The 14,621-nt window shown below is 40.6% G+C and overlaps 1 protein-coding gene across 7 annotated transcripts in view; it reads left to right on the forward strand.

The window, feature by feature from the left end:
* pard3bb (par-3 family cell polarity regulator beta b) overlaps nucleotides 1–14,621 on the forward strand; it is a 234,162-nt gene that overhangs the window by 192,332 nt on the left and 27,209 nt on the right. For all 7 annotated transcript variants that reach the window (XM_055015197.1, XM_055015198.1, XM_055015199.1 and 4 more), the window contains one exon: nucleotides 12,807–12,883. In XM_055015197.1, the coding sequence (XP_054871172.1) occupies nucleotides 12,807–12,883 (77 nt within the window). The remainder of the gene's footprint in view (nucleotides 1–12,806; nucleotides 12,884–14,621) is intronic.

Raw genomic sequence — 14,621 nt, forward strand, 5'->3', positions numbered from 1 at the left:
AGTGTTTTTACACCTAACCTGTTTGGTTCGGTTCAAACAAACTCTGGTGAATTCACCTTGTTTAGTTTTTTTTTTTTTTTTGTTTTTGATAACTCGGGGGGGGGGGGGGGGGTGAATAATGTGTGTGCAAGCTGTTACTTGAACTCTGGTGAGATGTAAAGAACCAGAGTTCTGAAAGTGAGGCATATGTGATTTTGGTACAGAAACTAAACTACCATTATTCTTTCTGCTTTTCATAAACAACTAAAAAAGAAGAATCTCCAAGTCTCTATGAGCACGAATATTGAATAGCTAGAGTGAACATCATCATATTATTGCCGGAGTTTTCGCTAACATATGAGAAGCTGAAAATTTTCCACAGCAAGTTGTGTCATGCTTCTGTCCCACTGTGTGTATTTTAGAAGTTCGTCAGGCTCAGATTACTGGACTTTTGGACAAATTTACCCCCATTTTATCTCCCTCAGCAATCAGAGAAGTCTGGTCTGGGACCTTGGTCTGAACTGATGTGCAGCCCAGATTATTTCATGATTTGAGAGGTCTACAGATCCAGTCTCAAACCTCCTGAGCCTCCTGAAATTCTTAATATCACACACGTTTGATATTAAGTACTGAAAATCCGGATGGTTCTGTACAACTACTGCCTGGAGCAGTGGATGCTGTTGTCAAGCAGCACTAAACAATCCACAGAATGCATTAACTAAAACCTGCATATATTCAAACTAATAGCTTAAATCTCAATTTCACTTCTTGCCAACCATTTTTGTATCCAGACTCATTTAGCCTTATGCTTTTATTTTTTCTCACAGTAGAGTATTAATAATGTGACAAGATAATAATGTTACACCTGCTTTCCCTTAAGATCACGTGAGGTGGCGCACTGCTTCTTGATTGCTCAGTAATCTTAACGATATCCTGTTTTATTTGATGCATCATTATTTTCCACTCTTGTAGTGTGTTCTTATCTGAGCTTAGAGGGAAGATCTGAAGTTTCTCCTCATGTGCATGATGCAACCCGGTTTTAAAACTCCTCCAGTGTGAGCCCGGCTTTCAACATATGTCACTATTTATGATATATGAGGTCCACAGGCAATCTAAACTAATAATGTTCATAATCAGTTATGTGTTTGTGAGAAATTTATGACACCAGAGAAGACAAATAGGGAGCAGTAACGTATATCATAACCTGCTGTCAGTCACTGAAATCTGATTTTCCTATATGGGATTAATTACGTTTTGCATGACGTTATGTTTACTCTTATTACTTTGTTTGGAAAAAGCTGCTATGAGCAGAAACTGGACCAGAAGTATAAGGCAACATTGCGTCGTCACACATCTTGTTTGTCTTTAGAGTTACTATAAGTCTAATAGTATAAATCAATGCAGTATCCTCCAACAGCGAATTTGCTTGTGTGTCAGCGTGTGAACTGCTGTGTGTCTGCTCCAAGTTCATTGGGATGCTGCCAGTTGATAACTTTTAAATGCCATTTAACAAACAGTGTTTTTTTTTGATTGATGGGTCTACGTACTGATATGCATACAAACACACACAAATCTAATACAGTCTCTCCCACTCTCTCACACACCTACAATAAGTAAGCGGGATGTGCTTTGCATTGAGTAGTATTAATAGCTGGATTCATGGGAGACGCTCTAAGCTGCATGCTTTGGGGAAAATTGACCTTCTGTGGTCTTAATTGTACCAGAGGCTCAGCAGCGCTGTGACATTTAACTGTGCTCCATTCTTAATTCTTAGCCCTTTATTCTAGTGGTTTGCTGACATTTCAGTAGGAAGAGGTTTGAGAATAAAGATGCTTGGTTTTTCTTTGGTGTCGTAAACAAATAAGCACATTTGCCCCGATTATTTTATTCTTTCACTATCTCTCGCTGCCTCGCTTGCAGTTTTTTTTCGAAGACTCGGTTTTGTTGTCTGTCACCTTCACTCTTTGGCTGCCACTCTTCATGTCTACGTAAACCTGAGGGAGATTTTACAGCCAAGCCATGCAAAGCGACCAAAGCGGTGCAAGTCTGCAAGAGGTTTCATTGGGTTGGTGATCAATAGTGATGACTCAGCAATTACTCTGCCAGGTGTTGAACAGCTTTGACTGTTTTTGTAGACACATACCACCCACTTAGACACACATTGATTTGCTCAAGAGTGAATGATAATGCTAAGATCAGGTATGTTGTAACGATAAAAAGACAAAGCTTTACTTTTATAACTGATTATAATTAAACACGCTTCATTAGTTCTGAGCTAGGTGACTCATACACAGATACTGCTGCATATGTTGTGTTATTTTTTCCCTTTAAAGAAATACTTGAACACATTGAGTATTGGCAAGATCAATGCATTTTGTCTCTTGGATATTAAATAATAGCTAAGAGTCGGTTTTCTTAGCCTAGCATAAAGGCTGGAGAAGGAGAGAAACACAAGGCAGAGCAACTAAATCCTCATGCCAACACCTCTTAAAGCTCACCAATTGACACGTTGTATTTCTGCATTAATTTGTAAGTTTTAAAGCTCTGGTACATGGATTTTGTTACTTGTGGTCACAGACAGGCATGCTGCTTCTCTTTGTACTAAGTTAACCAACTGGAAGTGGCATCAATCTGCTCAGCTAACTCTGTGCCAGAAAACAAATGAGTATATTTCCCAAAATGTATTTCTTCAGGTCAAGAATGATATAAGCTCAGAATTATTGTGTAGGAAAAATTTCTTCCGGCCTGCTTCCGGCTATATAAATAGGATTTACTCCAGATATACTGCAGCTGACTCTGGCAGAGTGACTGTCTCCTGTGTGGTCAACGTAGACTCATTAGAATAATGATGAACTATGGAAGGAGCTCATTTGTATGGCTGTTTGTGTGTGCAGAGGTGAACTTGTGTGTGAATGTGAATAAGCACGTTCTTGTGAGTGTGCTTGTCGACTCTCTTTCTTTTAGTGCTACTTTGTTAAGAGGCTGTAGTAATTAGCCTGAGAAAATGGATGGCTTTTCGCCAGCAGCTGCAATTACTGCTTTCTCGAGAATGAATGGATGGATAAATGGATGGAGAGAGCGATGGCATATAGTAATAGACGAACGAATGGAGAGTCGCATAGAGCAGAGCAAATAAAGACTGGGATGCTGCGATGGAGGTGGATGGAGATGAATAAACAGAAGGAAGTATCCATGGATAGATCACATGCAGCCAGGAATGGACATGAATTTAGAAAGGAACAGAAAAATAATATACTACAACTGACCCAAAATATTCAAATAAAGCCTTCTGTGATGTGTGCCATTTAAAAAGCTGAAGCTTAGCTCACCTCACACACAGGAGACCAGTGTCGTTTTTTGTCCCTCACTAGAGGCTAAGGTGACATATTAATAATATTAGATTAACAAGGTACATTAATCTATCAAACACACTGAGAATGAGGTTGTGTACGCACAGATTTCCTTCATTACAGTATATCTGTATTCGAGTGTGTGTGTGCGTGCATGTGTGTGTGTATTTAAATCTTTCTCTATCCCTGTGAAATATTAAAAACATGCTTTGGGTGAAGTAATCATAGAGAATGGGTTTCCATATGAACTGGTGACAAAATCCAACTAACAGCACACAGCAAGGTGTTGTTGTAATTTTCCACAGACCTGAAGCAGTTTTTAAACTGTGTGAAAGCTGGAAGGGTTCTTGTAATAAAGTGCAGTTAGAATGATGGAGGCTAATACTTTTTATGGGTGTTTAATTCTAAGTGGGATTTTTTTTTTTTTTTTTACACTGAGTAATATTGGCTTTGAATTGCTACATGACGTTTTGAGAGGAAAAATATGTCGAAAAGTTGAGTGATTTTATATGTTGAATGTACATGCTTTAATCTTGAGGTTGTGTCACCACCAAAGCGTTTTTTTGCCAGCTGAAAATGGCAGGCGCTTGTCTGAAAACGCACAGCTGGGAAAGCTTGAGAGCGATTTGGAGGCGCCGCATTCTTTCAGCTGAGATGCTTTGGTTGCTATGATACGGAATATCCAAGGAAGTAATGTGTTGCAAGTGCTGATCAGCTGACCGACTCGCTGACTGCTGCTCACCTGTTAGACCCATGGCAAATGAAATGTTCTTCAATGCTTTACATTTTCATATTAGCAGTGTTGACTTCTCCTTGGCGGTCATTCAGTTGTTAGAAGGATGTGACAATAGGTCAGTGTGGTATTTACTTCACACCTTTTCTGCTGTATTTGGACAGCTGGGTAAAAAGTGGTTGTGTCGTGTGCATCATTTTACCCGCTGCTGAACATTTTCCAACTGGAGGCAACCACAGAAAAACACAAAGCACACAGCGCTCAGCATGGAGTAGATATTCAGAGCCTTGTCACGTTGCTGGAATTTTTAAAATAGTGTAAATATACTGTGTTCCTATTACAAACGATTGAAAAAATATGCTTGCCTCAGGGAAACATGCTCTTAAGAATTCAGCCTGATTAAAGTGATGAAGATATTGATGTGGTCTTCTTAAAAGCATGACATCTGAAAGCATACCTATTGAGTTGAAACGTGGCATGCACATTCGGTAATTTAGTTTATTGACTCACTGACTCATCACTCTGTTGGTCTTCCTAAACTGCAAAAACATGTCAACCTCACAATGTTTTAGAAATCAACCTGGTGCAGAGTTCAGACACAGGGCCAGAGATTTACGAGGTAACGGCCATCAGTTTATTTTATAGTTTAGGTCACTCCCAGAGTAAGTGTTGATACCACATATCAAGCTTAAGAGCTAGAAACCTGCTATAGGCTTGGATCCTGGTCTTATGTGCAAGAATTGGGAAAATAAACCTTATATTTACATTCGTTCTTCAGACACACTTAGATTCACATTTTAAATGTGCAAATTTGACAGAGACATTACACTATGGTCAAAGATCTGAGGTCACTTAGAAATGTCCTCATTTTTTTTAAATCAAGTTCTTTTTTTCAATAAAGATAACATTAAATTAATTGGAAATACTGTCTAGACATTGTTGTGGTAAATGACTGTTCTAGCTGGAAACAGCTGATTTTTAATGGAATATCTCCATAGGGGTACAGAGGAACATTTCCAGCAACCATCACTCCTGTGTTCTAATGCTACATTGTGTTAGCTAATCATGCTGAAAGGCTAATTAATGATTAGAAACCCTTGTGCAATTATGTTAGCACATGAAAAAAAAGTGTGAGTTTTCATGGAAAACATGAATTTGTCTGGGTGACCCCAAACTTTTGAATGGTAGTGTATATTCCTAGTATAATGCACATTACCGTTAGAATAATTACTTCTTCTACTATGTTCTTAGCAGTCAGACAGTCTTCATCAGGTGGCTCTCATCCAAACACGCTGTCTACAACTGACTATACAGACACTAAGATATGTGAAAGCTTTAGGTATATCACAGGCAGTGGATGTGACACACACACACACACACACATGCGCACACTTACAAACACACACACACACACACACACACACACACACACACACACACACACACACACAAAGGAACCGCAGAGAGCTGTGTTTTAATTGAGTCAGCCGAAAGTGCTGGCTGAGCAGAACGATATGACTGATACGGATTAGACCCAGACTTCCCTTATTCATTGATTTCTACAAGGGTGGGAGGCAGAATGGGGGGGCAAGATGGAAGGAGGACAAAGACGGAGAAAAAGCTTTGTCTATTGATTTACAGAAAGAGAAAATGACATTGGAAGTGAAAGAAAGACATGTCTTTTGCTCACCCACGGACCTTTTCCGAATGTCTAGTTTTCTAGATACAGACAAACCCACATGCCACGTGTTTTTGCTAGCAGAGGGCAATCGGGGAATAAATGCAAAAGAGAAATTGGGTTAAATGGAAGAGAGCAGGAGGAGAGAGTTGTAAATTCAGGGATAAGTGATGGATGGAAAGGAGAAAGGGAGGTAGAGTGAGATGTAGAAGGTAGGGACAAGAAAAGAGATGTTAAGTAAGAGTTAGAGATTTAACAGTACACAGAGGAGCCCTTTATTTCACTTAGGAAGAGTTGGTTAATGAGGGGTAAAGATGAGTGTGGGCAGGGAGACAATGAGGAAGACAGGATGAGACTCTGATGGAGAGGTGAAGAGAGTGATGATGAAGAAATACAGAAGACGATAACACGAAGCGAAGAAAGAGACACTTTACATTTGTACTAAGTGGTCTCATTTAAGCTGCATGCATCTACCAAATACTCCATGTCGATCTAAATCCCTTTGAAATCCTTAGACTGCTCGAGTGAAAATGATGGGACATTGGAGCCATTGTGTGTATCTGTGTGTAAGATAGGCCGAAAAAAGTAAGATAGGAAAAGCCTATGAGTGTGTGTCAGTGCTGAAAGTGATGGGGTGGGGTGCTTTATGGGAAAATTGAAGGGTCTGTTAAAAGGAGAGAGATGAGCCCCTCTTACAGTGTGTGTCTGTGTAGGTGTGTGTGTGTGTGTGTGTGTTTGTGCTGGTTTGTGTGTGTGCCTGCTCCCTCTCCCTTCAGTATCAGTCTCTTCTGCTTGATTTCCGCGCTCTCCTCTCTGCCTCTCCTCTGCTCGCTATGCCGTGAAATGGTTTTTCACTAGACCATTACCCCAACCAGTGCACTACACTACTGCCACAGCCCTGTGTGAGTGAGAGGGAGTGTGTTTAAGTGTGTGCATGTGTGTGTGTGCCCGGAGAGAAAGAAAGGTGTGTATTTGGCTGCGTGCATGAGAGAGACTGTGTGTTTGTGTACAGTAGCTGCGCTTGAAAGAGAAAGATTGCGAATGTTTTGTTTATGTGTGGAAAAGATGGATTGTGTGCACATGTTGGTGTGTACGTGCTTGTAACTTTGCGTGTGTGTGTGTGTGTGTGTGTGTGTGCGTGCGTGCGTGCATGAGGGAAAATCAAGGGGGCTTGTACAGTATGTCCCACACAAGCTCAGCTGTCAAAGTGTTTGCCCTGCCCTGTGGTCCTGTCACAGTTGTCTACTAACATCCAGCATTCCTGTCTCTCTCTGACACACTTCCACAGTTACAGACAGACTAATATAGGCGACTACAACCGTAGTCTGTGAGTCATTCAGCTCACAAATAAACTGTGGAATCTTCTAGCTGCGGCTGAATGGTTTTTGGGATTGCCAAATTTTCACTTAAAAGCATTCTTCAGTTTAACCGTATGCATATTGTTACTAGAGTGCAAAGTATACACACAAACCAAGTTGATTTTGTCACTGTGGCTGACATTTTTATGTGTATAAATGTCTAACAAAAGAGTGAAGATTTAAACCAGTTGATTATTTTGTGACATGTTTACTGTGGTAGCACTATCAAGCTCTTGTCTTTATTCTGGACTGATGTTGCTCCATCTGTTAACAGTTTTATCACAGTTGTAGCGCAAATAAACTTGAAACCTTTTCAGACATAGGATACATAACATTGTTGGCCTCGTTAGTTGGTAAAGTTACTACATTCTGCCATTCAGACATTGGTCTATTGTAGTGACCTTATTCAGATCCATGATGATAATGGAGAGAGCCATAATATGGAGGCAATTTTTGTCATACACGCAAGATTGGGCAGTATGTTAAATGATGTATAATAAATAATAATCCACTAATGAGCAAAAGACTAAATCAAAATCTGCCATGTAACAAATGATTTAAATGCAATTTAATAACGGTTACTCTGTGTGACAGATCAGCTGCGTAATGTGGTGGGTAATTTACAGTTATAACTGATTAAAGAAGTTAAGTTGTGCCGTGCGTATGTGCATGTTACTTCCTTGCTTTGGAGATCTTATGGATCCTGCTGCTGTCTGATGCAGCAAGTATTGAATAAACTCAGAGGAAAGATGTCTACCAAGAGCTGGAAGGAACAAACTAAACTTCTACGACGTTTTGTCAAAACCAGAGGTGTTTATGATGAATCGATTCATTGCTGCTAATTATTTACACCGTCTTACTTTTGAACACTGTAGTCACTTGGACTACTGGCAGCTCCGTGTTAGCAAGCAGAGAGCATTATGGGAGTTTAGCTGGTAAAGGGCTACGATGAAAAAGTCTCCTGTGACGTTTAATACCTACTGGCTGTGACATCATCTGTATTCATCGCAGTAAAGGTTGATTTTTACATTTCTTTAATCATTTTTTACATTTTTAAATTAAGTCTGTAACACATGAAATTATAGGGAAAACTGAATGACAAAGATTTATTTTATTTTGGACTGCAAACAGTTTTTTGTGATTTCTGTGATGTATCTGGACCAATATTAGTGCTAAAATATGGAAAATACCTTTCCCACATTGTTTCACCCAATTCAAAATACATAGATTGTACATGTCTTTCCATTAGTGTCAAGACATGCAGTTCAGACTTGTGCCATGTTGAAAGTGACAAGGAAATGTTCTCTGAAAGTGACCAAGGTACTCGTTTAGGCATGAAGTCGACACATTCATATGTCATCAGATTATCAGAAAAGAGGCACATGTCTGAAAGTCACTTTAAAGATGTTTATGTACACTGCAATGTGCTTCCTTATTATGAGGAAGTGTTCTTCATAGAGAAGCTTATTTTTGTTAATTTATACTACTGGTCAAAAGTTTGCGGTCACTTAGAAATGTCCTTATTTTTGAAAGAAAAGCATTTTTTTTTCAATGAAGATAACATTAAATTAATCAGAAATATGTCTAGACACTGTTAATGTGGTGAATGGCTATTCTTACTGGAAATGGCTGATTTTTAATGGAATATCTCCATAGGGGTACAGAAGAACATTTCCAGCAACCATCACTCCTGTGTTCTAATGCTACATTGTGTTAGCTAATGGTGTTGAAAGGATAATTGATGATTAGACAACCCTTGTGCAATTATGTTAGGACATGAATAAAAATGTGAGTTTTCATGGAAAACATGAAATTGCCTCGTTGACCCCAAACTTTTGACCGGTAGTGTACATCACATAATATTTACTGTGCTTCCAACACCCTCAACACCCATCATCATGCTTGTACATCTGTGTGAGTATTGTTAGATAAAAATATGTGTTTACTCTGTCTTCATATGTACACCTGCACATTTATTGTACACGCACCTGTTTGTGTTCACACAGTGTATGGAATCACTTCTGTTCTTGATCCATATGTATAGAGACACGCACAGAGTCACACACACTCGGGGCAGTTTTTGTATTTGTTAACAATAGAAAACAAAACAGAATCATGTCAGCAATATTCCAAAAGGAAGGTTCCATCAAAAGCATCTGTCAGCTGCTTTCTTTCTTCCATCTCGGTGACACCTGTCTCCTTCTTCCATTCATTTTCTCTTCACTTCTCCAATCATGACTCTCTGCTTTTTCTCCTCCCCCTTACTCGTCTCTCTCACCTCTCTGTCTCCACCAGATGATTCAGTCATTCACCGTCTCATCTCTCACCCCTCTCGCTGTCTCTAGTTCCTTTTTTAACATCTTGTTTAAATCGTGTCGTTAATGTCCCTTTCACCTCCCTACTCCGTCGCCCTCGTCTTCACCCCATTCACTCCCTTGTTTTATAATTCACCTCTCATCTCTTTTCTCTCCCTTTGCCACTTCTCAATGGCTTCATAATATCCCTCCTCCTCTCTATATCTCCCTCACCTACTCTCTCTAACTCATTTACTTCTCATTCACTTTATCTCTCTTTCCTCCTTTCTTCTCCATCTAATGCCTTTTCATTCTTTCGTTCCACCTCTCTATTCCCTCTTAATATCCCGCTGTCTCTCTACCTGAGATATTGAAGCTATAAAGACAGGTGTTCAAAAGAAAGCAGGGCCAGCAAATCTGTTTTATATGCCTTCTGGCATCATCCCCTGGAATACAGAGAGAAGACGAGAGGCAGAGAAAGAGAAGAAAAAGCTGTGGTCTGTAATATCTAATTCTCAGCACCTTGAGGAGAGAAGAAGAACCTAGTTTTCTATAAAACCTTCAGCCTTTTGTCTCCACCACTTGGGACACACACACACACACTTCACCCTCCTTCTATCATGCTCTTTTGGATTTAAAACATTTTATTCTTTCTTTTTACTACGTGGGAACATGGTGTACGCCCTACTTTTACCAAACATTATTGTGCAGATGACATACAATAATTTCCTGTCAGAGGTACAACATTGTACTTCAGGAAAAAGTTATGTATAATGCAATTTTGTCAGATCGAATTGCCATTCATCAAGAAAAGCACCATTTCACCGTGGTGATAAAGGTGCGATAGACCACATTTAATGGGCTCAACACCGTGAAGGGATTGTGTGATGTTGGATGTAAGTATCGCATTTTATTGTTAAACTTGAGCATGTATGGAGAGTCACTTTGTCACCTCACATTATATTAAAATTACTCTATTCACAGTATTCAGTGTGCGTTTTAGAGAAAATTACTTGTGTATAATAATCACCTGCAACATTAAAACCACTGACAGGTGAAGTGAGTAACATTGATCTCTTTACAGTTTCATCTGTCAAGCGGTGGGGTATATTAAGCAGCAAGTGAACATTCAGTTTGTGAAGTTGGTGTGGTTGAAACAGGAAAAATGAGCACATTTTGATGACTAGATGACTGGGTCAGGGCAATTTTAAAACAGCAGGTCTTGTGTAGTGTTCCTGGTATGCAACGGTTAGTACATACCAAAAGTGGTACAAGCAGGAACAGCAAGTGAACCAGCGACTGGGTAATGAGTGTCCAAGGCTCAGTGATACATGTATGGAGCAAAGGCTGGCCTACGTGGTTCAGTGGCACAGAAAAGCTGCTGTAGTACAAACCTCTCAACCTTAATGCTGGCTCTGGTAGAAAGATGTCAGAACACACGGTGCATCGCGGCTCGCTGTGTAGCTGTAGATCAGTCAGAGTACTGATGCTGAACCCATGTCCACTGCCCAAAGCACTTACACTGGGCAGGTGAGCGTTCGAATTGGACAATGGAGCAATGGTAGAAGGTGACCTGGTCTGATGAATCATATTTTCTTTTACTTCATGTGGAAGAAATGGCAGCAGGATACACTATGGGAAGAAGGCAAGCTGGCAAAGGCACTGTGATGCTCTGAAACCTTGATTCCTGACATTATTGTGGATGTTGCTTTGATACATAACACCTTCCTAAACATTGTTTTATACTGTGTACACCCCTTCATAGAGGAGCAGCATTCCCTGATGGCTGAGGTTTGAGCACTGGCTGCATATAGTGATGGATGAACATCACCCATAGGTTTCCTGAAATATGGTTCTAAAGCTCTGTGTGGTGGCTCCAAGTGTCACCATCTGAACAGGGTCTTCATGTGTAACTACTGGCTAATTCAAAAATGAGTAGTGAGGTGGAGCAAGAGTGGAGCTGTGACAGGCATGTGACAGTACTCAGCAATCAGAGCAACCCCATCCTCAATTATACATAACTTTAAGCCTTAAAGCAATTTAAATGGATCGGTTATATTTAAAAAATTGCCCCCAGAAAAAGAGTAGTTAGCTTTATAGAGCAGAACTTTGTTGTTGTGCCAGTCTGTGAACATGTTTATTTCTTCAGCAAAGTTGGGGACTTTAACATGGGGGGGTCTGTGGGGATTGACTTGCTTTTGGAGCTAGTCTCAAGTGGCCTTTCAAGCAGTTTTTGGTATTGGCTTCATTTTTCAACCCATGGGTGTTGCTGCTTGGGTTTGGGGAACATGTCACAGAGTCCAAGCCATTGATTTGGCCTCCAAATTCCCCAGATCTCAATCCGATCAAGCGTCTGTGGTATGTGATGGAAAAACAAGTCCATGTAACTTCACCTCACAAACTTAACAGATCTGCTGCTAACGTCTCGGTGCCTGATGTCATAGGACACTTTCAGGGGTCTTGTGGGGCCGATGCCTCGACGGGTAAGAGCCGTTTTATTGGCACGAGACGGACCTACACAAAATTAGCCAGGTGGTTTTAATGTTGTGGCTGATCGCTGTATGTCTGCACATGCGTGTGTGTTAATGGAGTGTGTTGACGTTTGGGGTTTAGTCGGCTTCTTTTAGGAGCACCACGGCAGCTGGAATCTCCCCACTGAATAGGCTGGGATAAGCTCTGAGACAGAAACTGTGTGTGCATCTGTGTGCATGTGTGTGTGTGTGTGTGTGTGTGTGTGTGTGTGTGTGTGTGTGTGTGTGTGTGTGTGTTTGTGTGTGTGTGTGTGTGTGTGTGTGTGTGTGTGTGTGTGTGTGTGTGTGTGTGTGTGTGTGTGAGGGAGGAATGGGAATAAGTGGAGGGAGAGAAAATGAGATGTGAGGGTTAAAGAGAGAACCAGTGAGATGAGGAAGCAGGAGAGATTGAACTGTCAGCAGCTTGACTTAATCTTTTTTTTTCAATATGGAGATGAGACGCAATTCTGTAAATGTGTTACTGTGTGTGGGTGCGCGTGTGTGTGTATGTATGTGTGCATATGAGCGAGACAACTCCATCCTGTTTTGAAGTAACCTAATCTAGGATGGAGACCCTCTCTACCCCCAAACAACCTCAGAAGACCGAAACTCCAACTCTGAATCCCTAATAACTAGCCTTTGTCAATCCTAAATTACCCCTGTATCACACACACACACACACACACACACACACACACACACACACACACACACGCACACACACACACACAAAGCAAGGAGCTTATGGGTATGCATTGCACATGCTTAGACTCACAGTTTTGCGGTTTATTCGCTCTAAGCACAGCCGGGTATACTGTCTAATTTAAGCATTTTGACTGGGGAGATACCAAAACTTTGTGATTTTACTACCTCCACAAACTAAGCATTTGTTTTTCTTTCCCAGATGCCAGGCAGAGGGACAGATCATCGGCTGTCACCACGATATGAGGAGGTGGAACGTCAGTATGCCTCCTTACCAAGGTACTGCTTCCACTCCTTCCCTTGTATGAGAAGGTCCAGCATGCACATAGCACAGTCTGTTGTGTTCTGGTTTATCCTTCTCTTCTCTGCCTCTAATTAAATCTGCGTATTCTGTCATTCTTCCTGCGTGTCTCTGGAGGCCAGCGTCTCAGGCAGGGAACTCACCTTCCCCTCTCCCTGGGGAGCACACACTCAGACAGGGTTGAAAACTGATCCCTGACTCCTGGATCTGCTCCCCCGTCAAATCTTACTTTGGCTTGTACTTTATCAGAACTTTTCAGTGTCTTTGTGAGTGTTTTGTCTCTGCAACTAAACAAGCTGGTATCAGTAAGAGACACATTTTTAGTTGGTTGTCAGTGAATTAGTTATTGAACCCACTGCTAGAACTTTTTGAAACTAACCGCAGCTTTTAATTTCAGATTTCTCAATAGTTTTTGTAGCAGTAACTTTTCCGTGAAATTTCACTGGAAACTTCAAGAAAAAATTACCAGAGGAAATCATATTATGTGCTTGGCCAGTGTATGTTATGGGTTTATATTCTCTGGTCCATTGAAGTGTAGTTTTTTAGCTTCTTTATAAATATTGGAAAGCCGGCATAAGGACACAGATAGAACACAGATAGAAGAAGAGATAGCTACTTCCACGTTTGACCATCAACTAGGGACACCTTTTTCTGTGCACCATGCTTCAAGCTTATTGCCTAGTGCATCGCATTGGTTTCCTCTCTGGACAGCATGAAATATGGCTAACATTAGCCAACATAAGACCAATACCAGCTTCCTGAGTATATTAATCAATTCTTGAAAGATTCCTTCCATTTATTTCTCATTATGGGTTTTCTGATGTAGCCAGATAAATATTCTGTCCTTGAATGACCACAGTTGTGTAAAGACTCCTTTAAAATGAGTTTAAAACCCACAGTATAAACCCCACAGCTGTCCACTGACCATTTAAACATGTTAACCTCAACGCAAAAACACACCCACAGACATACTATATTCCCCAACCATCATCAGTCACTCCTGGGCTTTCAGCATCTCATTTTTCATTTGTAACATTGCCACTTTCTCTTCCCCTCTGTTTCTTCACTCTTTAGCTCTCTTTAATTCTCTACATTTTCTTTTTCCCCTGACTCTTCTCTGTAGAGTTCTTCTTTTCTCTGCTTCTCACCCCTTTATGATGTCTTACTCTCTTCCACATTTACTTGTTTCACGGTCAGTTTTTTTCTCAAAACATTCCAGGGATGAACACTCGTGCAGTGTTGTATTTAAGCACTCTATTAACAGGCCTGCTATCAGTGTATCTTTAACTCCTATCTAAAAATAAAACTTTTTCAAGTGAAAATAGAAGTGTTAATTTTAACAGTAAAGTCACAGAGTAGTTGTTACTAGCTTCTTCTCACCTCATTTTATTTTGCTTCTTACTACCGACACCTCGGCAGACCAACAAATGTTTGTTTGTGTGTGAGTGTGTGTCAGTAAGAGAAGGTGATAGAGAGTGAGTAGGTAAGTTAAGTGGAATGACAGACAGAAGTTTAGACCGTCAGGAACTTTATAGCCAGGTTCCCACCCCTGTTAAAATGGTGAAGGATGGCTATTTCACACCTCTTTTGTGAGTGTGTGTGTGTGTGCATGCGTGCGTGTGAGAGAGAGAGAGAGAGAGAGTGTGTCTGTGTGTGGGTGATGACTTTGGCAGATGGGAGCGAGAACAGTGATGATAGTTTTGAGGTCTGGCTGTG

Source organism: Amphiprion ocellaris, chromosome 11, assembly GCF_022539595.1.
Source record: "Amphiprion ocellaris isolate individual 3 ecotype Okinawa chromosome 11, ASM2253959v1, whole genome shotgun sequence".
NCBI classification, from domain to species: Eukaryota; Metazoa; Chordata; class Actinopteri; family Pomacentridae; genus Amphiprion; species Amphiprion ocellaris.